This window comes from Caretta caretta, chromosome 2, assembly GCF_965140235.1.
Source record: "Caretta caretta isolate rCarCar2 chromosome 2, rCarCar1.hap1, whole genome shotgun sequence".
Taxonomy (NCBI): domain Eukaryota; kingdom Metazoa; phylum Chordata; order Testudines; family Cheloniidae; genus Caretta; species Caretta caretta.
This window is the reverse complement of record NC_134207.1, coordinates 92875413-92901094: the sequence shown is the minus strand read 5'-3', so window position 1 is coordinate 92901094 and position 25682 is coordinate 92875413. Positions and strand designations below refer to the sequence as shown.

The 25682-nt window shown below is 43.2% G+C and overlaps 1 protein-coding gene across 2 annotated transcripts; it reads right to left on the bottom strand.

Moving 5' to 3' along the window:
- Positions 1-804: 804 nt before the first annotated feature.
- MC5R (melanocortin 5 receptor) lies at positions 805-5735 on the bottom strand. Of its 2 annotated transcripts, none has more exons than XM_048840173.2 (2): positions 5679-5735; positions 805-4558 (listed from the first exon to the last, which is right to left on the bottom strand). In XM_048840173.2, exon 2 carries the CDS (start codon positions 4473-4475, stop codon positions 3498-3500), a length of 978 nt encoding a protein of 325 aa, XP_048696130.1. In that variant the 5' UTR covers positions 4476-4558; positions 5679-5735; the 3' UTR covers positions 805-3497. The 2 variants fall into 2 exon arrangements, with proteins under 2 accessions (XP_048696130.1, XP_048696129.1); XM_048840172.2 differs by lacking the exon at positions 5679-5735 and adding an exon at positions 5519-5665.
- Between the last annotated feature and the right edge of the window lie 19947 nt (positions 5736-25682).

Below are 25682 nucleotides of genomic sequence, written 5' to 3'. Positions count from 1 at the left end.
TTATGCATGTGCCTTCCTGGTGGACAGACCCTCTGTTGAAACACAACTGTATGACAGCATGAGCAAGGGTGGTATCATGGATTGGTGGGCTGCTAAGAGCAGAACCCAGTGGCTAATTTTCTTGTGGTTTTCTCTTGAGGCTACTGGCATGAAGGTTCCTACTTTTAATTAAAACTCAATAATGACGACTGCCAGAAACAATCAGAATACCCACTTTTTTTCCTCATCAGATTCTAGTAAAAACAAAAACATAGTACATTTGTTTTCATTCAGTTGTTGAATATGAGGCGTATGTATGGTGGTATCTATGTATTCATTTATTTAGCATTAGTTTTAATAGTGTGAATCACGATGACCAATAAACACTGGGCCTAATTTGCCACTCTGTTATACTAGTTACACTGGCATGATTCCACTGAAACTGGTGTGACAGAACAGGGAATCAGGGCCACTATTGTGGCATATTTTTCCATACGGATGGGAGCAGTTTCCACCCTATGCAACCAGTGTCATGCCAGAGCTCCCCCTTCCCCATGTAAAGCTGACAATGATGGGTAAAGAAGATGATGTCAGCTGCAGGAGCAAATAAATACATTTAAATATCTCTTGTTAGTCCGTAACTTCTTTTATAAGGCTTTCATCACTAAATACCAGTTTAAACTGAAACATGAAATCCTGGCTTGTAATATTCCCTTCCCCAGGAATTCTGTTTGCAATTTACCACTTGAAGTAACACCCCAAAAATACCGACAATTTTCCAAATAAACTCTAGAGACTACATTACAATGAATATTCAACAACAAATGGGTTTCCCAACCGTCCACTTTAATAATTACCTCAGATACTTATCTTTTTACATCAAATAAAATTCCAGAGCAAAAAAAAAATATGAGGTAATGTACAATTCAAGAAAATATCCAAAGCTTTTACAGTATTGGTTTCCTATTTACTGATTTACAATTATTTACAATATGACCTCATATACATATACACATATATATCTTCAAACTGAATTACCTAATGAGGATTTCATGGTTTATTTACATAGTGATTTGAAGACATGTTGTGCCTTTAATTATGTTGCTGGAAATTAAGGGTACTGTCTCATTTTCACCCTAGCTAGAGTGAAATTCACCACAGTGCAGAGTGGCTATCCATGCTACTTAAAGTGGGATTTAAGTGGTGAACTCTGCACTGGAGTGAACTTCACCTTAAAGCAAAATTCTGCCAATGTAAAATCCCATTCTCAGGTGTAACTGAGGGAATAATCTGGCCCCTCAAGTATTGGTGGGTTCCTAATACAATTGGTATACTAAAATTCTGTACTCAGGTCTCTCAACTGTGAGTGAAATGCCCATTCACGTAAATGGGAGCTGAGAATGCAGATCAAGGGCAGTATATGGCCCTCATTTTGTAAACTTGTCTACTTTCCAAACACAAGTCCAAAGCTTTACCATCCAATCTCCACTGCAGAGCAAGAAAAAGGTACAAGTCAGGAAGGCTGATAATAGCCTATCATAATACCACAAACCTCCACATTGAAAATGTAGGCATGAAGATATTCAGCTGTCCTCCTAACAGTGTGGATCTCTGGATTTCTGTGTTTTTGAGGTTAGCTCTGCATAAGGTGCTGAGTTTGGAGAAAAAAATTGACATTTATAATAAAACATCCGAGATTTTTTTCTACAATATGCTACGATCTAAGGACCTAATCTAAAACCAGTTGGGATAATGGGAGTCTTTCCTCTGGCTTTAATGGGCCTTGAAACAGGTTCACTGGAGACAATTTAACAAGAGTAACCTCTTGACTTTGGAAAGGAATAATTTACTCTTGTGAGCTAACTTGCATTTCAGATGTGTAATCAGTATGAAACTGTTTTCTCTATGAGTTTTTATATATTTTATATCTAAATGCAAAAATCCAGCATTTGGGAGGACATTCTGTAGACATCTGTATCATTCCTTGGAAGAGAAATTAGAATATTTTGTGGCTAATTGATTGTACTTTCTTCCTCCGTGACCAAATCCAATATTCTTCACATTACATAACTGTTACAAAAGACAATATTGGAGAGAACACAACAGGATGCAAATTGCTCATACAAAATATAAGAGGGTTGATGTATTTTATGAAAACGGCAGCCTCTCGGTAAAGAGAAAAGCATATCAGATGCTGGCTTAGTCCTATATAAACATGTTGCACATTCTCCCATGTTCCTGGGAGCCATCTTTTGCTGACAGCCTACCCGCACCATGCCTTGACAACCATCCCTGCTTTGTGTAATATCCATCGTGAAAGATATACGCTGTAATTTCTTCAATAATAAGTGCCCCAAAGCCACCCACACCTGACAATCTTCCTGCTGCGTATGACATGCTCATTGGCCAAACCCCCTCCATAAAATGTTACATGGGTTACCTTTGTCTACCTTGAAGCCAAAGATGCTGTACTCATTTCAGGGCCCAGAAAAAATGATATCCGCGCTGCCTTTAAGATGAACCACTGCAGCCTTAAAACCAGCATGTGGTACACCTTTGCCGAGACATACAGTAATAGGAACACTGGAACAAATACAGACAAGTGCCACAAAATACTATGCTCAATACTGGGAAATGTTGCAATTACATTGACCTCTTGTGCAGTATGTATTTTGTGAATGCAACAATCATGATTGGGATACAAAAATGTGTGTGTGTATCTACATATATAAATTCTTGTTCATAATTGTGTTGATTGAGGCATATGAATGCTGAAGTTTACAGATTATATTTTTCACTTCATGCTAATCACAGTTATTCTTCTGGTTTTATGTCAATGGAGAAATTGACCGGAAACCTGTCCATTCTCGCACCGGACAGCCACAATGAGCCATGTTTTTAAGGTCAGGCTTGACAAAGCCCTGGCTGGGATGATTTAACTGGGAATTGGTCCTGCTTCGAGCAGGGGGTTGGACTAGATGACCTTCTGGGGTCCCTTCCAACCCTTATATTCTATGATTCTATGATTCTATGTTGTACCCAAAGAAAATGTAACTAGAAACCCAACTATTGGTTGTGTGTTAGTTAATGCTTACTGCATTTGGCAGTGAGGCAAATAGGGATATCCTACCCACATGTACATATTCATGTACCCTGCCCGTAAAAATCAAAGGGGGGGAAGGATGAAATTACTGTTACTTTTATAAGATACCTGGCTTGAATCTGGCCCCAAGTGTTCTATTATTCTCTTGATTCACATGCATATGCTAACTCCTATTAATGCCAGTTAGAGTTATGGGTGTGTATAGAGGGGAAAATAGACCAAATAACGTAAAACTAGAAAAACAGCTTTCTAATTTCCATAAAAATATGATCCTCATTACAAGTATAAGGTGGAAAGACATTTTATAGTCCTTCAGCAGAAATAGGGGAAAGAAGATGCTAACAATTTTGATGCATGATTTTCCTGATAAATAGTAATGTTGCATCTTGGTTTCCGCATTCAAAAATGCATTTTCCTAATACTTGCTCGGCAACCCACAGGCCGTTCTCAGGCTATAGCAACAAATAATCTCTTTGAAGGTCTTCCGCATTTCCTGGCTACGAAAGGCGTAGATCAAGGGATCAATCACTGAGTTACACATGATAAGGATGAGGTACATGTTGAAGTGAGACATAAAGCAAACACAGTAGAGGTTCTGAGGGCAAGAAATCATCAGGATGAGGTGGAGAAAAAATGGAGCCCAACAAACAATAAAGATGCCTAGTAGCATGGTCAGAGTGATGGCCCCCTTCATGCTGGTCCTTTGATGGACAGAATTGTATCCAGGCAAAGCAGCTATTCTCTTGACATGAGTACGAGCCAGGAGGAACATATGTATGTACAGAGAGACCATGAGGAATAGCATGGTGAAAAACATTGTGATGAGACAAATGATAACGTAAGTTGATTCATAATAAAGAATGAAGATAATGCCACAGCCAGTGCAAAATGTCCATATGCATGCAATGATGAGCCCTGATCTTTTCACTGTCATGATGTTGTGATAACGCAGGGCGTAGAAAATTGTGACATACCTGTCTACTGCTATAGCCAGCAAACTGCACATGGAAGCCACCACAGATATGCAGATCATTGAATCAAAAACATTATCTATATGTTGTACAAAAGCATCTTCAATAATTAGATGCTTATTGTTTATTAAATATATCGTTATGGTCTCCCAAGCGTTAGAAACACTGACCAGCATGTCAGCTACTGCTAAACTGCACACAAAGAAATACATAGGTGAGTGCAAGTTCTTGTTCTTAACTATTGCACAGATGACCAAGATATTTTCAAGGAGGCTTATAATGCCCAGGATTAGAAACACCTCCACTGCTATGACCACTTGCTCACATGGTGACGACTTGTTCTTGACAGTAGGCACCGTAAAGTTGCTGCCAAAAGTACTCAAGTTAAGTTCTGGAATTTGTAGCTGATAGGATGAGTTCATCTCTGGAGGCAAATATGCTCTCTTCTTTCCAAAGGACTTGTAAAGCAGGGTGGTAAATGCATTTTCCAGAAAGGCAAGAATCCCTGCCAAAAAAAATATAACAACAAGACAAAAACAGGAAGGAATTGACAAAGCAAATATCAAATGGAATAAAATATTTCTATTTAACTCAGTATATCCAGCCCACGACTGCTCCATATTCTATATTTATTCTAAGTTAACCTGTCATAGATTCACAGAGCTTTTCCAGCTATTCTTCCAGAGGGAAATTCAAATCACAAACTAATAGACAGATTTATTCCCCTTCTTTTTTCTTTCTCCTCAGACTTCTGCTCGTTCTCCAGTGTTGATTGTCTTTCCCTGAAGCTAGCACATTTTATCTGGAAATTCTGGTGTACACTGAACATTTTCAGCTAAATTCCTACAGAACAACAAATAGTATCTGACAGGTGTCTCAATCCTGGCAGCCTTAAAACCCATATGAATGCACTATTCATAACTGAGATCAGACTGTATCCTCTCATCTGATCATACTTAGATAAAATTTGAATTCCTGAAAGAATTAATGACTGAGCCTTTTAAGCAAAAGATTTAAATATTTTTCCTGACCTTTGTACTTCTTAAATTTGCATAACTTGTGATATAAACAGCTTATCTGCTCCAGACTAACATGCTCAGCTTAATAATACTGTTTTAAACCATTAAAAAAGACAAATCTATATATTTCAGGTTTCACATTGTTTTATTCTCTTGTAATTAAGATTTAAATATTTTAACTTGCCCACTAAAATCACAGCAAATTTCTCTCAGGAAAGCCACAGGTATTCTATTCAAATTATGGGTATTTTAATCAAGGCTTTTTTTCCTACTAATGAGAATATTTTGAGAAGAATGTCATAAGCAATAAAATTCCTAATAAGCAGAACATATTTAGCTTGCTGTCAGTCAGTGCAAATAAAATTCAAAGGTTTTTAAGATAAACTACTCTCCATTTTAAAAGGTAACATTTCCTATACAATTAAGAAGCAGTTGTACTTATTTACCAGGACTGTTCCTTCAGATCCTATTTCTCCTCATATCCTGTATTCTTTCCCTCTAGCTGTCACAAGTTTCAGCTCTCCTGCCTGTCCATCCTCAAGGGCTAAATGAAAAAAGAATGTTCAAATTCATAGAGCCAAGGCTGCCCAGGTATAAACTACTTACCCTGCAACTGTCCTTATATAGTCTCAGAGAGTTAATGACTTCAGTGCTCAATATCTGACTCCTCCTCTACCCCCTTCTTTGCCTCCAACTTCTCTTCCCAAACATTTCATTACTGAAGGCTTGGTTTTTACCACCACCTAGTGGCTCACGCTTGTAGAGCACTTCAACTTTTATTTTTTTATTGGCAGCTGTTTGTGATCCAGAATTCACTCCCAAACTTTTTAGATATATATATAATGGTAAATAACTGGCATGTTTGCTTGGCTTGTTTTCTTACACTTATGCACTTGTTCTATTTTTCTTTCCCTATTATTTTTAGTATTGATTGAAAACAAGTCTCCACTGAATTCATCGATCTAAAATTGGTGAGAGCACAATAACAGAACTTTGTGGTAGCTTTTATTTATTTATTTATTTTTATTAACACCTACCATTTGCCTTATATGCACTGTCAGTGGCACTTGATCTTCAACAGACAAAGAGCAACACTGTCTTTAAACAGAACTGCAAAAAGACATAAAAGAAGAACACACTAAGCCTTCCTTTACTTGTAGGATCCCCTCCAAGCTGGGGGATCAAATGGACGAGTGCCAGATGGGCACTAGCAGAAACTAGCCCACAAGGGCAGGACAGGATGACCTAGGCTAGGCAGGAACTCTGTCCTGTGCGTGAAACGAAGACTGGTGGGTCAGGTTTGTGACTAAGGGTATGTTGACGCTGCATAGAAAAACCAAGTCTCAGAGCCTGGATCAGTTGACTTAGGCTCACAGGGCTCAGGCTGCAGGTCTAAATTTAGCAGGTCCCAGAAGTCAACACATTTCATTTCAACCTTTCTATGGCTTCCCAAGCTGCCCAGAGCCCTGACAACCCATCGCTTGAGGCATCTGGGAGAGGGAGCTCCCAGGGCTTCTGGGCTGCTGAGGAGCTGGGAGCCTTAGGAGCCGACCTGCCAGACTACTCTGAAGCTGGGGACCTTGAAAGACCTGGGAGCCTAGTCTTCTAAAGAGCCATAAACCAGGGCTCGCAGGCTTCCAGGCTCCCCATTCCAGTCAGGCTGCTGAGAAGCCAGGCAGGTGAGCTAAAAGGAAACAAGGCTGCCAAAGAGCCATAAACCAGGGCTCGCAGGCTTCCAGGCTCCCCATTCCAGTCAGGCTGCTGAGAAGCCAGGCAGGTGAGCTAAAAGGAAACAAGGCAGGTTTTGAAATCAGCCTGGCAGGCAGGGATACACTGGAAACCTGCCTGGCTTATTCCTGAATTTTGTCAGAATTGGCATGGTCACCCAGGACATTTTGATTTCAACAAACCAGCATTAGTGAAGATGAAAAACGTTCCACTAGAAAATGTCTAGTCTGTGCTAGACAAGGTTTGCCGTTGTAGCCATACAGGGACAGCTATACTGGCAAACCCTTCTAGTGGGATACAGCTTATACTGGCAAAAGTGTGATTCTATCAGTAGAGTTCACCAGTTCCCTGACCGAACTAAGCTATACCAGCAAAAGCTTTTGCTGGTATAACTATGTCTACACTAGGGCTTTTACTAGTGTATAAAAATGTTATTAAAAAAGTCACACCCCTATCCAACATTAAAATACTGACCTGTAGATCTACCTGTAGCATGCAGGAGAACTGACTCCCCCTCTCTACAGCTAAGTGCTGTTCCCACTAGCAAATCCACATAGGGCAGGGGCTTGTCCCTTAGATTCCTTCAAGACACAAAAATGCGTGTGAGGTATTTATTATACAATAATAGTTAATACTACTAATGAACTTATTCAGAACAGCAAAATAAGCAGCATTTACATCCGCATAATCTCCCAGTCATTTTCTAATAGAACGAGAACTCGTAAGTACTCCAAGTAAAACATTTCCTGCATTGTATCCATCTGAGTAAGACGGCAAACTTATCTGGGCAGGTACCTTACCGCCTCTGCCGCTCTAAAGTGCCATGTACACTTTCGGTCCTGTATAAACAACCAACAAGAAATAGCAATAATGGTAAACACCCTATTCTAGAAGAAAAATGTTTCCTGGAAACTGGACCTGAACCAAGACTCCAGATTTAAACACCCTTAAACTTTGGAGGATGTTTGAAATCTAATCCTGCTAATAGGCCTGAATTTTGCAAAAGTCTATTTTTCTACTGGGCAGCAGATCTGATGACTCTTGAACTGGTGTTTGAAATCTAGAACTGGACTGGGGGAAATAAGAATTGACCAGCTTCTCGCATCCATGTAACCCCTCCCCAGAATCAGATCCCCTGCCTGGCTGTTGCACCTCATAATCTTTTCTCTGGAAACGTGCAGAAGGGAAGAAGCAGGCAGAACCAGGGCTCCCTTTTCTCCTCCCTGATGCACTAGCCAGCAGAGCTGTGTGGCTGCATATGGAAAGGTATGCTGCACAAAAAGGTGTGTCCCAAATTTCAGACACACACCCCAGAACATCTATGGGGCCCTGGGAAGCATGGTGCCTTTGAGGTACAGTTGCTTTCCATAGAGCAGTGTCATTTCTGCACCACTCCCTACATCTGGTTGTGTCTATATGGCACAATTTATAGTGTTAGGCCCAACTTCTGCCCTGGATTAGATGGCAAGAAAGCATGAAAAAATTGTCTAAGAAGAGAATCTAGCCCTTACAACTGCTCCACTCACTCTATGATAAAAGAAAGACAAATCATTCTCTCTCAACAGTTTCAGAGTAGCAGCCATGTTAGTCTATATACTCAAAAGAAAAGGAGTATTTGTGGCACCTTAGAGACTAACAAATTTATTTGAGCATAAGCTTTCACGAGCTACAGCTCACTTCATCGGATCCAATGAAGTGAGCTGTAGCTCACGAAAGTTTATGCTCAAATAAATTTGTTAGTCTCTAAGGTGCCACAAGTACTCCTTTTCTCTCAACAGGGTTATTCAAATTATTCCTAGGCTATTGTGATATGATTGTTTGGCCAATAAATATTCAGCTCTCCAAGTAAGTTATATTTTTCTTTGTTACTGTTATTTGAACAAAACATGCAGTGATGGAAAAAATAAAACCCAACTGTTCCATTGTTCTGCCAGCATTTATAGGATTTTACTACAGGTCTTGAAAAAATGACATTTTGAATGAAACCACAACAAAGACCTCAAGTGACAGCACAATTTTTGTTTATGTCAGATGTACTTTAAACCTTAGCAAATAGACATTTATCAGCCTGCCAGACAAGTCGGTAGTTAGAAAGATATTTATAGCTTTCTATCTGATATCTCCAAATACTTGCTGCACATCACTGAAAAGCAAAAATAAAGCTCTATAGATGTAAAGCTTCATAGCTTATTTATTTTTTTGAGTAAATGTATTGCTTGCCCAACTGACTGACCTACAGCCTCTACCCACAGAACAAGAAAAGTCATTGAGAACTATATATTTCCCCGCAAGGATCAACTAACTTAACCTAGGGCTCTCCTCTAGTCCTTGTGTTCATTTTGGTGATCTAAAGACTTGTGAATCAGTGGGAGTCTTTCCTTACTTTCTGTGGGCTTTGGATCTAGGGTGACCAGACAGCCAGTGTGAAAAATCAGGACAGGGGATGGGAGGGTAATAGGCACCTATATAAGACAAAGCCCCAAATATCGGGACTGTCCCTATAAAATTGGGACATCTGGTCAGCCTATTTGGATTTTGCCCTGAGTCTTTTACCTCTGTGCTAAGACTGTTATTTAGTTGTCTAAATCAAATCAGCACAAAATCTGCTGGAATCAGCACTCAGACTATCAACTTATTCCACATAAGCCACTAATCAACTAGCAGTTGGTGCCAGATTTGAACCTGAGCAGTTGGTACCAGAGTTGCGTGACGTGAAAACCTTTGCCTCCCTTAGCCAGCAGTTCACCAGTTCTTTTTCCACGGTGCACAGCAATTTAAAAATGCATATTTTTATTCAATATGTCAGTTTTCTTAAAGAATTAACAGCAATACGGGACTAAGCACAAACTGTATTGCAATATCAAACGGGGCATGTTATGTCACTGTGTGTGTTTTCATTGCAATGTACCACAAATGACAATACAGTGAAATGACAGTTATTTTAGATCTAGATCACAAGGAATTCTTTATTAATTTTGAATTAAATCAATGTGTTTCTTTATGATGCACAGCAGGAACTTTCTTTTGCGCTATAATTGTTTCCACTGTGGTAGTGTCCGTAGGTTCTACTCAGGATCAGGCCGCACTTTGTTAGGCACAGGGCAAATATAGAAGACAACATGTCACTGCCCCCAAGGAGGTTTGATTCATTGTGTTTTTGAGCGTGGATTCATGAGGTTCCTCTGGGAATGATTTTACCTGCTCCCGCTCCTGTTTTCCACTTGTGACCAACGGGAATTTCGACAATTACAAGAACAGAAGCAGGAACAGGCCCTTAGAAGCTGCTCCAAATAGGAACCCCTTGAACTTTCTCTAGAATTGACACACCAACACAATTCAAGGCAAAGTGCTGGCAAAGGCCTCACTCAGGAGTGGGAGGATCCTTATTTACTTTTCAAAAGCCCATATCATGATAATTCTCTGGCTCATGCCACCCTTAATGATCTTGCAACATCAAAACATGTTTCACCTGTGTGTATATTCAAGTAACAATATCTAGGTTATTCTCCAACTTGGGATTCGATGTTATTATATCAGAAGACATGAATGGAGGGAAGGTGCTGTAGTGACAGCCAGCTCACCACCGGGGCGGCGAGTTATATGGGCCTGTGGGAGCCCGGCTCCACCAATGTTCGGGGGCGGGTCTCTCCCCTGACCCCGCCTGCACCCCTGCGCACCTCCCCCAGAGCATCTCCTGGTCCTGCCTGCCGCCCCCGTGCACCTCCCCTGAGTGTCTCTGCCTGCCCTGGGCACCAGGCAGCTGCCCCCTGCAGTTCCGCCCTGCGCTCCCTCACCAGCCACTGCCAGTTACAAGGGAGCGGTGCCGGGGGCAGGCTGAGGCAGTTGTTGTGCCCATGGAGGGAGGAGGGGAGGAGGTGCATGGCAGCCTCACCCCCTTCCCAGCAGGCGACTCCGAGTCGTCTCCAAGGGTGGGGAAGGGCTTATCCTGGCTGGACCTCCTGAGCAGCAGCGGGGGGCGGGGGGGGGGCTTGTGTGAGTGTCAGACTAGAGGGAGGCCCTCCCCCTCCTCTGGAGCTCGCTGCTGCCGGCGAAGAGAGGGCTGGGGGGAGTCCTGCTCTCTGGCCCCCAGCCCCAGGGCAGCCTGCCTGTTGCACCCCAAAATCTTCATCCCCGGCCCAGCCCTAAGCTCCGCTCCCTTTCCCGCACCATCTGTCCCAGCCCAGAGCTCACACCCAGCACCCAAGCTCCTTAGCGGTATCCAGGAACCCCCTCCTGCATCCAGCACCCCAAGTCCCCTTCTGCACCCCCTCATGCACCTCAACCCCATCCCATACCAGAGCCTGCACCCAGCACCCGAACTCCCTCCCAGAGCCTGCACCCAAACCCCCTCCTGCACCCAAACTCCCTCCCAGAGCCCACCCACCCCCACACCCCAATCCCCTTCCCCAGCCCAGAGCCTGCACCCAGCATCCAAACTCCATCCCAGAGCCCGCACTCCTGCACCCAAACTTCCTTCCAGAACCTGCACCGCAAACCTCCTCCTGCACCCAAACTCCCTCCCAGAGCCTTAGGCAAGTGTGGGGGGAGCGGGACTTGGACCTGTTCTGGGCACCACCAAAAATTATACAAACCTGCCGCCTCTGCTCACCACTACTCACAATTAGTCATCTGTACCGATGTTCTCCACAAGAACGAAATCCAGAAAAAAGGGTATTTCATATCTCTGTGGCTAATTGTCCCATTCTAAAATCCTTCCAAGACAAACTTCTTTTTGGGGGAGTGGGCACATTTCTGAGAGTGACAACTAGAGCTGTGTGAATAAAAGCTATTTCGGTTTGTTGGTAATTCTGACAAAAATAAAAATGTTTCAGGTCAAACTACAAATGAAATTTTTCAGAAAATTTTTCAGGAAAAGAATTGTTTCAGGCCAAACCAAATGTTTCATTTGACCCAAAACAAAATATTTGGTTTTCATTTCTATTTTTTAATTATTTTTAAATCATAAATTTGAAGGGAATTTCAAAATGAAGTAATTTCAAACTGAAAAATTAAAATTAGGGCTGTCGATTAATCGCAGTTAACTCACGCAATAAACTCAAAAAATGAATCGCAATTAATCACACTGTTAAACAATAGAATACCAATGGAAATTTATTAAATATTTTTGGATATTTTTGTACATTTTCAAATATATTGATTTCAGTTACAACACAGAATACCAAATGTACAGTGCTCACTTTTTATTATTATTTTTATTACAAATATTTGCAGTGTAAAATGATAAACAAAAGAAATACTATTTTTCAATTCACCTCATACAGGTACTGTAGTATAATTTTTTATCATGAAATTGCAACATACAAATATAGATTTTTTGTTACATAACTGAACAAAACAAACAATGTAAACCTTCAGAGCCTACAAGTCCACTCAGTCCTACTTCTTGTTCAGCCAATCTCTCAGACAAACAAGTTTGATTACATTTACAAGAGATACTTCTGCCTGAAATGTCACCTGAAAGTGAGTACAGGCATTCACTTGGCACTTTTGTAGCCGGTGTTGGAAGGTATTTATGTGCCAGACATGCTAAACATTTGTATGCCCATTCATGCTTCAGCTACCATTCCAGAGTACATGCTTCCATGCTGATGATGCTTGTTAAAAATAAAAAGTGTTAATTAAATTTGTGACTGAACTCCTTGGTGGAGTATTGTATGTCTCCTTTTCTGTTTTACCCGCATTCTGCCATATATTCCATGTTACAGCAGTCTCAGATGATGACCCAGCACATGTTCATTTTAAGAACACTTTCACAGCAGATTTGACAAAGCACAAAGAAGGTACCAATGTGAGATTTCTAAAAATAGCTACAAATCAACCCAAGGTTTAAGAATCTGAAGTGCTGTCCAAAATCTGAGAGGGACGAGGTGTTGAGCTTGCTTTCAGAAGTCTTAAAAGAGCAACACTAAGATGTGGAAACTACAGAACCCGAACCACCAAAAAAAGAAAATCAACCTTCTGCTGGTGGCATCTGACTCAGATGATGAAAATTAACATACATCAGTCTGCTCTGCTTTGGATCGTTATCGAGCAGAACCCATCATCAGCATGGACGCACGTCCTCTGGAATGGTGGTTGAAGCATGAAGGGACATATGAATCTTAAGCACATCTGGCACGTAAAGATCTTGCAATACCAGCTACAAAGATCTTGCAATACCAGCTACAACAGTGCCGTTCAAACGCCTGTTCTCACTTTCAGGTGACACTGTAAACGAGAAGCAGGCAGCATTATCTCCTGCAAATTGTAACCAAACTGGTTTGTCTGAGCAACTGGCTGATGTAGGACTGAGTGGACTTGTAGGCGCTAAAGTTTTACATCGTTTTATTTTTGAATGCAGTTATTTTTTTGTACATAATTCAACATTTGTAAGTTCAACTTTCATGATAAAGAGATTGCACTACAGTATTTGTATTAGGGGAATTGAAAAATACTATATCTTTTGTTTTTTACAGTGCAAATATTTGTAATAAACATAAAGTGAGCAGTGTATATTTTGTATTATGTGTTATAATTGAAATGAAAATTGAAAATGTAGAAAACATCCAAAAATATTTAAATAAATGGTATTCTATTATTTTTAACAGCACGATTAATCATGATTAATTTTTTTTATCGCTTGACAGCCCTAATTAAAATCTTTTGTTTCAACTTGTTCAAATTTTTTTTCCAACAAATTCAGCAAAAGTGAGAAGAATTCGCAAACATTTTGATGTTACTGAATCTGCATTTTTACTGGGAAAAAAACAGTTTCAACCCCAAAATATTTCACCCAGCTCTAATTACAAGCCTAAGTACTAAGGTACAATCCACACTGGTATCAGAACCATGTTGGTTGCACAATATGGTTTAATCCTATTGAGGTCAGGATTCAAGCATGTCTTCCTTAACCATTATGGACAGGAATTTTTCCTGAGACTCATGCTAGAGACTAACTTGGTAGGTAGTCCAGCCTTGTCTACACAACTGAAACAACCTAGCCTAACAAATGCACTTGAGCATGTGGCCCAAACAGTTTATTTAAATAACATCAGTTGGGCCAGCAAAATTAAATTGTTCCAATTTGTGTTTTAACAGGGTTAAATAACATATTCTTTTACAGTTTAACATAGTTTGGGACTATCCAACTGTGTTTATAACTCTTTCTATCAGCAACAGCTCAAGCACAGTGGTTAAACACAGTTGATTCAGCTGTGTAGATGGTGCTAGTTATCACAGTTTCATAATAAGGCTCTAACACAGTTCTCAAACAAAGCTTTCTGTTGTAACTAGCATGGTTTGTGTTTCCAGGGCAATCTCATAGTTCTGATCCCATGGCCTAAAGAGAAGAATATAGGGTTCTCATCTTGAAGTTTCTTTAGTACTTCTGATGTATGGCATGTTTTACCTTTCTTGTGCTTTCTGCATAATTTCTAATCCTTTGTCTGCAGCACCTGGAAATCAGATTCTTAAGGGAAATAATTTCTTTTCATTGTTTATAAACCTTCCGATAACAGTGTAGATACTGTGCTCTTTTCAGTGCTGGTTATTTTCTTTTAGTCCACTAATTGTTTGTTTATTACTTTGTCTTCTTTTTAATTCTCCTAATCTTCCCATTTATAAATTCCTCTGTGCATTCTGTTTACCCTTGATAATGTTCCTTACATCACAGCTTAACTGCATTACAATAGCTTTCACTGTTCTTTTTAATACTCTGGGTAGACCAATTGATTACAAGAAATCAGTCACCAGACTAGATGGTTTGGCTGTCGGCCAGTAGTGCAATGCCAGGTCACACACTCAGCCTTTGAGTCAGCCTTTGGATTCTTGTTCCATGCAGTTGGAGCGGGAGGAGGCTCTCCACACATCACAAAGAGGATGTAGTTGATCTTCTCTGGAGAAAGAGCTTGATCCTTTATTCCAGGAGTGTAAGGGCCATCCTGCTCCCACTGAAATCAGCAGGAGTTTACCACTACCTTCTCTAGGGATAGGCCCAAGGTGCACAGATGGCCACAATTAAAGAAGGAAATGGAACAGCAGCAGTGGAAGAGCTGGCTGGGCTTGCTGTGGCCACTCACCTCTCCTCCCACCAGGACAGGGAGCCATTCCAACCACCTCATGATGCCCACACCTCTTGCAATAGGACAGCAGTGAGGTGGGAGCAGCAGCTGTGAAAGAGGAGATTTGACTGCTTCGATATTTCCTTCAAACAAGGTGGTGACACTCGAGGCAGCAGGAAGCCACTCCAAAACCCTGGTTCTTCTGGGACTGCTTTCACCAGAACAGAGGGAGCAGGAAAGGCCATAGTTAACCCCTCTTCATACATTATTTTTTCAAATGATGATTAACTAGGTCTGCCAAAAACTCCTTCCTGAACAGCACCTCACAATGACCCTTTTTGAAACATGTATGATTCTTTACTGTGAAGACGGCCAGTGGATGTGCATTGTGTTTTAAAATTGAGAATGAATAGGAAAGATTGCTTTAGATGGTTAAAGAGAGGAGGAGACACACTGTAAATTTTATATATATATATAATAACAATTGTACACTCCCTTACATTAGTGTACAATTGTTATGTGGGATTCAGGATGTGAAATACGAACCAGGTCAAAGACATGCTCTGGAGCATACAGTACATGTAGAGGACTATTCAGTTATGGCTCCTGGGAGTGTATCACTGTAGTATGTGTGTTCTAATCCGTAGCAGTCATTCAGTGCATTTGTAAATTATGAAATTACTATTACAAAGGATAACAGTAAGTACACTTTCAAAAATAACTTAGTTGTGAGCAAAATACATTAAAATGCAGTACTGTCTAAATCCAGTGCAGGCAGGAGTGGAGGTGGATGGGAAATAGATTTTTTTCACTCCTTTATAGTATATCTGCAAGATGTAAAAGGGAAGTTGCATATTACTTTATTCATGACAGCATGACTTATTGGTGAATACTGTAGCATATCCCCCAGAAGAGATGAATGTTAAAAAGAGCTTGTTACACTTGTGGATTTGGGTGTTAGTTGATTGCTAATCCTAATTGGTGTAGTGTACAACTTTAACGGAAGCCAATGCAGATCTACCCTATTTGCTTGGTAGTAATACACAACTACTTTTACTCCAGTATTGCTCCTTGGCTATAGGAATCATTTTATATTGTTCAATGAAAATGTATTTGTTCTTCAGGTTCTGTCTTATGACTATGTTCTTTGCCTATATGTCACATAGCCCTTCTATATATTCCAAATCTGTACTGTAATTATTAGTTTAGTATAATCTTCAAAACTTAAAGTTAGGCACCTATTCTTTACAAAGGCACCTTAATAGAAGTAAATGAATTTTCAGATACTGAGTACACATGGCTTCCACTGACTGCACTGGGAGTTATTGGTGCTCCGGACTTCTGACAATTAGACTACTTTCACCAGTGTGTTTTAAAAGGCCAGGTTTAGATACGCAAATTTGAAAGTGTTAACTTTAATGCAGTACTGTGTTATCCAAGTATTTTTGTGTATCCATGTTAAGTGATCCACAACTACTGTAGCACAATCAGTGGACGCACATTGCATTGTTTGTCCCGTTATTAAAGGTACTTTTGCCTCATATCATCACAATCACACAGCACAGTGATGTTTTGAAATAAGCATTATGGTCGGACATCCCATGGTGTATTGCTCTGTGGCGTATGCATTGTGGGATTTTTCACAGTGTGTGTTGTGGGGTGCCTACTGGAAGGCAAAGAACTTCTGGGGGTCAAATTACATAATTCCCATGATTCCTCTCCTTTCATCCTATCATCCCGCTGACTTTTGCGAGCCAGTACCATTTTCAAAGCACTGTCAGACAGCATGAAGGAAATTAGCGAGTACTGCAAGCCTCATGGTGATGAATATGAACTGATTGCTGCTGCTGCAAGCATATTTAAAGTCATGCAGTGACTTCAGAACCAAGGTGATAAGGGTACCTGAAGAAGAGGAGGCTAAAAATTGAGCAGACACTTCTCCTAGAAGATCTGGAGCAGGAACACTGCTTTGGGGCTCTAGAGGTGGGACAAGCTAATGCAGCAGACCTGGGATGACCAGCTGTGGCAACAGATCGTTAGGGTGTTGAAAGCCACTTTCCTAGAAAGCTGTGCAGAGCTCACCTAGAGCTACAGCAGGGGAACACCAACGTGAAAGTGCCCTCAGCGTGGAGAGGCATGTGACTAGAAACTCACGAACCCCAGTTGCTACCAATCAGTAGCTAACTAATTTGGTGTGGACAGAGCAACTCTCAGGGATGTGGTCATGGAGGTGTGCACTGCCCTCAAGAAGTTTACGTCACACTGGGGCATAAGACTGGACAATGCAGAGAAGACTGTCAATGGTTTGGAATGGTTGGGGTTCTGGAATTATAGGGGAATTATTGGTAAAACCCATATGCCTACTTTTTGCCCTTACATCAAGCCTCAGAGTTTATAAACAGAAAGGAGTATTTCTCCATGGTGCTGCAAAACCCGGTAGATCACTGTGGAAGGTTCATAAATTGTAAGATAGCAGGCTATCAGCAGTATGAGTGGAGCAGGACCTCGTCTAGAGATTGCAGTGACAGTTCAGAGTAGTGGAGAGCGTAGGAGTCAGAAATCAGGTACCGGGGTGAGGGTGAAGCTGGGATCAGGGTTGAGGAACCAAGTCAAAGATCTGAACTGAAGTCAGGATTGGGAGCAGGGCATGGAGGTAAAGACTAGACTGGAGCAGACAGGAGTCAAGGCTGGAATGAGGTGGGAACAAGAACTGGAAGCAGGAGCAGAGCAAGTGCAGGTGCAGACGTTGTACACACAGAGAAGTCACTGTGCAGCTGCTACTGCAAGGCTCAAGTAGCAGGCCACAGGCTCTCCTGCCCAATCAGAAAGAACTGCCATTTGAAGATGGCTCATTGGGCCCAGCTGAGCTTGCGAGGTTGTGTAGCAACCAGACTGGGAGCCAGCTGTGCTCCTGACTGTACCCACTGGTTTAGGGGTCCTTCTATGGGACCTTGGTCCTGGTTTGTCATGATATTGCTGGTAAAATTCCTGTAAAAAGACAGGGGCATGGATGCTTTCTACAGACTCCCAAGATGGCTCCTCTGTTCCATACCCCCTTCCAATCCGCTAGGTATTGGAATTTACCCCAACCCACTAGGAATTAAGGATTTGATGGACTTCATAGTCTTCCTGCCCCGGACCATTTTGTGTGGCAGTGGTGAATCCATCCAACCGGCAGAAGAGGGTTGTTGATGAATGGTTTGAGAAGGGAGACAAGATGGACCTTGAGGGACTCCAGGAGCTGGAGTTTGAAAGTCACTGGACTTATTTTCTGGGTGACCTGAAAGGGGCAGAGCTACATGGAGTTTGACAGAGGGATAGGTTGACTTCAAGTTCTGGGCAGAGAGCCACACCTTATCACCTACATTTAAGTCCGGGGTGACTTGCTGGTGTTGATCGGCATAGCTCTTTATAAGACTCCTGTGCAGCAGCAAAATGCTCTGGGACAGGGATGGGCAAACTACGGCCTGGGGGGGGGCCGCATCCGGCTCTTCAGACATTTTAATCTGGCCCTCGAGCTGCCAGTGGGGAGCAGGGTCCAGGGCTTGCCCCACTCCAGTGCTCCAGCCAGGGAGCGGGGTCAAGGGCTTGCCCCGCTCCACGCATGCCATGGCTACCCACGGCTCCCAGAAGCAGCGATATGTCCCCCTCTGGCTCCTACACATAGGGGCAGCTAGGGGGCTCCGCTCCACATGCTGCCCCTACCCCAAACGTCGCCCCTGCAGCTCCCATTGGCCGGGAATCGCCTGGCCGTGCCTCTGCGTAGGTGCCAGAGGGGGCACATGCCGCTGGTTCCGGGAGCTGCCTGAGGGAAGCACTGCCCGGAGCCTGCACCCCTGACCCCCTCCTGTACCCCAACCCCCTGCCCCAGCCCTGATCCCCCTCCTGCCCTCTGAACCCCTCAGGCCCAGCCCGGAGCACCCTCCTGCACTCCCAACCTCTCGCCCTCAGCCCCACCCCAGAGCCCACACCCCCAGCCGGAGCCCTCACCCACTCCTGCACCCCAACACCCAATTTCATGAGCATTCATGGCCCGCCATACAATTTCCATACCTAGATGTGGCCCTCAGGCCAAAAATTTTGCCCAGCCCTGCTCTGGGAGCACTTGAGGAATTTGTTGGAGATGAAGGACCAGGTCTGTGGTTACCAGAATCAAGGGGTTTTCTGATAGTTCAGGGTGAAACTGGGGGCAAAAACCAAAGTTTGTGGGAGCTTTGCTGGGTGGAGGCATAGGTTGCTTTATTGTAAGTGAATTCAACCAGTCATAATAGGGGGACCCAATTATGTTGGTGAAAATTCAAGAAGCAGCAGACATGCTGTTACAGTGTCTGATTGACCTATGAGTCTAGCCACCAATCTCAGGGTGGTAGGCAGCTGAAATGAGGGGCTTGGTACTGAAAAGTCAAAGGAATTCCTCCCAGAACTGTGAGATTAAGTGGGCACTCCTATTGGAAATGATCTGTTATGGCATGCTGTGGTAACAGAAGATATGGGGGAGGTTTAGGTTGGATATTAGGAAAAACTTTTTTCACTAGGAGGGTGGTGAAACACTGGAATGTGTTACCTAGGGAGGCGGTGGAATCTCCTTCCTTAGAAGTTTTTAAGGTCAGGCTTGACAAAGACCTGGCTGGGATGATTTAGTTGGGGATTGGTCCTGCTTTGAGCAGCGGGTTGGACTAGATAACCTCCTGACGTCCCTTCCAACCCTGATATTCTATGATTCTATGATATGTACCAGGAAGAGATGTGCTGTTCATGGGCTGATGGAAGGATACAGCAGGGAATGAAATGAGCCATTTTTGTCAGAAGGTCCATAACTGTCAATACCACTGAATGCCCTTTGTTGGATTATGGTTCACTTACTCAGCAGATAGGCCTAACAAATATTTATGAAGGCAAAACACTCAGTGAGCAGTGAGCAATTACTTACAAGCGAGAAGCTTATCATGACAATCTCATCACCGTTGAATCCAGCACTGAACAATACAGCTTCAACTGCCCTTTGTTAAGCAAACTTATTTGTAACTTTTTATTATCTTTTCTTATACATATGTATTAGTCTCTCCTTTCTGTGTTAACTCTCCTCTACTGTCAGTACAGATTTAGTGTTTGTTCAAACTGGTCTTTTCTAGCTTTTTAGTTACTTTATCTTTTCTTGTTCTCACAAACATGATTACTCTGCAATTTCTTACACGTACACAGCTCTACTTATGCTTACTCTGTTAAATGTTATCAGAACAGACTCTTAAAATCTACAGCAGGCTTCTGTCAGGCCTAAATATGCCTTCACTCCCAACACCCTTAGGAGCTCCACATTGAAGTTCATCAAGAGGGTGGATCAAGAGCGTGGGAAGGAGCCGGAGAAAGCCCACTGGCCTCATGTGTAGTGTTTTTAGTGTGCTGCAGCTATCACAAATCTTAATATAGTCCTTTGTGTCTATTCATAAGGTTGACCACCTGAAATATCTGGAAATCAAATTCCCAGTCTTAAACTAGCCAAAATGTCCTGCCATGGGGGAGTTGTGGCACAATCTCAATACTTGGAGCTGGGGGTCCCCTTCAGAAATGTAAAGACCATCCCCCTATAGTAGAGGAGGCCTTGCTATAGACAGAAGCTTAATCCTGGGGAGGCGCCAGCGTTTTCCAGGTACTGGCAGATTGGCACCACAGATTGGCAGAGAGTGGATGGCAGTCATCAGCTGGCCCTTGCCCATCCTGCAGATGAAATGGGAGGGCTTGATAACAGTGGTAAGAGCTTCCTTCTTTACTTTGTGCTGCTTGTCCTTGCAAGACAGAGCATCTGCCTTCCCATTATCAGTCTTTGAATGATAAGTGACTGTGAAATTGAATCTGGATCGAGAAAATGCCCTTCGGATCTGGCATTGGTTTAACCATCAGGCTGTGTGTAGGTGCTCTAGGTTTTTGTGATCAACCCAAAGTTGGCCAGGGGTGCAGGCCCTTTTTAAGGAGATGCTTCCATTCCTTGAAGGCAAACCTTAAGTTCAGGAGTTCCTTATCCCATATGTCATAGTTTTGCTCTGTGAAAGTCAGTTTCCAAAAGAAAAAGGCACAGGGACGAAGTACCTTACAGGGACCTGCGAAGTGGGAAAGAACTGCACCTATTACAATGTCTGAGGCCTCAGTTTCAGTGATGAAGACCTGAGTGGAGTGTGGATGAGTTAGGATAGGAGGCAGTATGAAGGCTCCTTTCAGGTGATCTAATGAAGCCTGCAATTCAGCAGATCAGGTGAATCTGGCTTCCTTCTTAAGGAGGGACACTAAGGCAATGACCAGACTGGAGAACCCCTTGTTCTGTGAATCATCTGTAAACGTTTACAAAGCCCAGGAATCACTATACCCCTTACACATTTGAGGGTGCCTTCCAATCTTTGATCACTGCTACTTTGTGAGGGTCTACAGTAAGCCCGGCCAGGGAGATGACATAATCCAAAAATTCCACAGGGTCCTTGTCAAATTCACATTTGTCAGGCTTGGCATAGAGTTGCTTCTGGCAAAACCAATCTAGAACAATATGTACATGGGGGTCATGAAGCTCTTCATTTTCAGAGATGAGATGACAATGTACTGCTCAAGGATCTCCCTGGGGACATCATACATAAAATGTTGGAAGGTAGCAGAAGTGTTACAGAGGGCAAATGGCATGACCAAATATTCCAGATGACTATATCTGGGTCAATACACCATCATCCCTCTGCCAGATTCTGACTAAGTTATATGCTCCACAGAGGTCTCATTTCATGAAGACTCAGGCTGATTGGAGTCTCTCCAGGAGCTCACTGATAAGAGGAAGGGAATATCAATTGCATACTGTGAGTTGATTTAATGCCTGGTAATCGACACAATTTCAGAGAGTGCCATCCTTCTTATTGACAAATAATATATGGGTACCATCTGGGGAGGGGAAGGGACAAATAAATCCCTTCTATAGGTTTTCCTCTAGGTACTTCCAGAGGGCCTGTAGTTGCTCAGGCTCAGAAAGAGCATAAATGTGTCCAAAGGGAACCTCTGTACCCTGGTGGAGTTCGATAGGGCAGTCGTAATTGCAGTGGGGTGGTAGGGTGTCCATCTTCTGTTTGTCGAACACCTGGGTGAATTTCCAGTATTTGAGAGGATGCTTAGGTGTGGCTGGGCCCACTGTTTATTTCTCTTGGGGTTTGGATCACACCACAGACTTCTATCACAGACTTCTATTAACCACAAATGGGGGCTCAGGAGCCATTCTTGCAGGCACCACAGGGAGCAGAAGAGCACTGTCCTTGATTGCCAGTAGATTAAGGGGTCGTAGGTGATGAGGTAAAGGGCACTGAGGATGACTGGCTAATGCAGGACATAGATCACCCTGAACTGGATAATTTCCCAGTGGCCACCACTCGTGATGACTTCGAAAAGGCACTGATACGTGATGGGCATTGAAAAGAGGAGTGAGCTGTCGATGGTCTTAGTGAGCTTGGAGGAGTCTTTGCAGAGGGTAGGAATCCAATGACATTTGACAATTTCTTGGTTGATGAAGTTACTGCATATGCCTAAATTGACCAGTGCCTCCAAGTGGTCGTTGAGCATTGTGATATCCTGGAGATGGAGAGGAAGAGGAAGTGCAGTGGTGTGCTAGTTAGGAGTTGTCAGGATTCTGGCAGAACTGTGGCAGAGTGACTCACGGCAGGGCGGAGTGAAGTACAGATTCAGCCCTGGCCTCACTACTGGGGCTGGGTCCTAGCATTTCCTGACCTGGAAAGGTGTTCCAGTTCTTGACTGGGCATCCAGCTACAAAATGTCAGTCCTCAAGCCTGGTGCTGGTTCTTTTCATTGGCAGCGAGGTGGGGTCGAACTTGCTCGGGGTCTGCATTGGCTCGGGGTCTGGTAGATTACTCGGAATTGCATGAAACAGAAGAGTTGGATTTGATGAAGGTTGAGTGCTGCACCTCTTTTCCTAGCATTGTTCTGTTAGCCAGTCATCAGTCCTATTGCACAGAATGATCAGGGCCTCAGACTAGGCTGAGAATCCATCCAAGCTAATTCGTCTTTAATAGGATCACTGAGTCCTTGCTGGAAATGATGTCGTTGCATGGCCTCATTCCAATGGGTATCTGCTGCCTGGCATCAAAACTCAGCTGCGTATCTGGCCACAGACCAGGACCCCTGCCAGAGGGATTGGACACAGCTTCTGCAGTGTAAGCTCTGATAGGGTCATCAAAAATGCCAGTCATTGCCTGGACAAATTCCTTAAAGAGTTTGAGCAGATGGGTAGACTCCTCCAATAGTGGAGAAGCTCATGTTCATGCCTGAGCCTCTCCGGTCAGCAGGCTAATTACAAGTCCTACTAAGGACGGGTCCATGGGGTATGGTAGAGGCCTCAGTATGAACAGCAGACAACAATGATTCAAGAACCCCCAGCATTTGGCATGATAGGAAAATCTTGAGATCACAGGCAATAGGTGTGAGGGTCAGGGGGCCTGAAGGGTGGCTTTCCTGTCTTACAGTGTGGCAGCCTAGGCCTGCATTTATTGGGCCTGCAGGACTGCATTCTGTTCTTTAAATATGGCAACCTGGGCTACCAGGTCCTGTAAGGCCCCAACTAAGTTCACAAGGGTGACCTGGGCTGCACTGTGGTCATTATAGAAGGGATCTCCAAGTCATTAAGCCTATGCCCTCCCTACAGCTAGCTGCTTGGGCATGGATGGTCTATCTAGTGGGTGGAGCAGGGTCGTGTCTGGTGGTTGTGGTGGCAGTTCAGCATCCTGGTCAGCATAGATCCAGGAGTCAGATACTAGGCTGATTTGAAGCTGGGATCAAAGTTGAGGTGCCAAGCCAAGGGTCAGAACCAGAGTGGGAATTGGGAGGCAAAGACTAGACTGGATCAGACAGGGGTCAAGGTTGGAGCAAGAACTGGAAGCAGGCTGGAGCAGGACTGGAGGCAGGAGCAGGGCTAGCACAGCTCTGGGTATGGTATGCACTGAGCAGCCATTGTGCTGCTGCTGCAAGGCTCAGGTAGACTGCTATCTGCTGGCTCACCTGCCCAGTCAGGAAGCACAGCCATTTGGAGAAGGCTCATTGGGCCCAGCTGAGCTTGCTGGGTTGCCTAGTGACCATGATGGGAGCCAGCTGAACGCCTGAGGGGAATATTAATGAGAGTGGTCTAGAAAAGTCCATGGTGCCAGGATCTTTAGAAACTCTGGACTCTTTTCTGCAATGTAAAATAAAACTTTTGCTCCTGGGGTCTCTATGGACATTGATGGCGTTGCCATTCTTCCACTCATTCTGGGAGACCCAGCTTATCCTCTGCTTCCCTGGCTTATGCAGCCTTTTAATGGACAATAACATGGGAGAAAGGAACAGTTTAACTTATGCCCTGAGTAGCTGCTAAATAACAGTAGCATTTAGGAGAGCAAAACGTAGATGGAGGAGTTGGATGTTGAGGCTGGAGACTGATGAGAAATATGCACATTTTAAGGTAGCTGCTTGCTGTACAAGCTTTGTGAGAGCAAGGAGAGCCTTGCAGATGGATGGGAGGAGGAGGAGGATGCCAGACTTGCTGTATGTTTTGAACAGCCAGAAAAGATACCTCTACAAAGTGCTGGAACTACTTAGGGACACAGAGTTAGGGAGGTACTATGCTCCTACTATAAGGGCAAGAGTCACTTGCGAAAAAAGTACATGCTTTTGTATAAGGCTTCAATCAGGATTACTGCACATATATGAATGTGTATGTGCAGTGCTGCAAAACTTTTATCATGCAACATGTGGAGATTCTTGTATAATTTATGTGGGGACTTTTTCATAGTTCTGGTTAAACAATTTATTATAGTGTATGTAAAGGTGCAGCAAAGGTGGCCACTTTCACGAATTGGTTAATGAATTTAGTGCTTGGAGGGCATTTTCATTAATTGTTCTAGACATGGAACCATGACTGCGAAGACATTTTCAATGAATTTATAATAAACAATAATAAATATACCAATTTCAACTTTGTGAGCAATTTTTAAAAATTGTACACACATAACTATGTGCAGACTTAGAAACCCATTAAAAACCAAGAGTTATAAGGTGGAGCAAGTTTGTGCTTTTAAGATCACAAATGTGTGCAGGGAGCATGTTCAAAACTGTTCTCTGCAACTCAGGTGAGGAACTTAAGGGGAACTCCCATTTTCTTTGTTAGTTACAAAATGACCTGTCTGGGGAGTTGCTGCAGTGAATGGTATATCCCAGAACACAGTAGCCTCAGAGGTACAGGGCTGCAAGGGATATTGGGGGGTGTGGCACTGTCCTTCACCAGAGAGCCCCTATGTTCTCCAGGAAGGCTATTAACCTCTCCATCATCCCTAGCAGCTGAGTGTGTGAGGAGCTAGTCATTTCCCTGTCTTTTTCTCTCTCCACTTTGTCAAGCTTCAGGAACCCTTCCTTCCACTTCTCCATCTTTTAATCCTTCTCTTCAGCTGTGCATAAGAGTTCCTTGCACATGTCATCTCATGAGCTCCTTTTCTTCCTATGTAGATTGGACAGATGGTCACTCAGTGATAACACCCCTGTCCATGGTCACCTCAACATCTCAGGGTGAGGAGGACAACTAGTTATAGTCAAAATTTGAGTTTCCATGCCTAGTGATAAAATGTTGCTTTTTTCTTCAGTTTTAGCATTCTATTCATAGGCTCTTCCCAGCGTTGGGTGATCTTGGAGTTGATAAGATGTTTTCACAATCTTCCCCATTTGTGTAGGACCCCTGGGCTGGGCTGTAAGGGAGATGGCCAGGGGGTAGTTGTTCTGCCAACTTGGGAGAAGTGGTAATAAATGCAAAGTGGGATATGGA

Excerpts from the sequence above, each read along its gene's own strand:
- MC5R (XM_048840173.2), bottom strand. The coding sequence starts at position 4,475 with ATGAACTCATCCTATCAGCTACAAATTCCAGAACTTAACTTGAGTACT.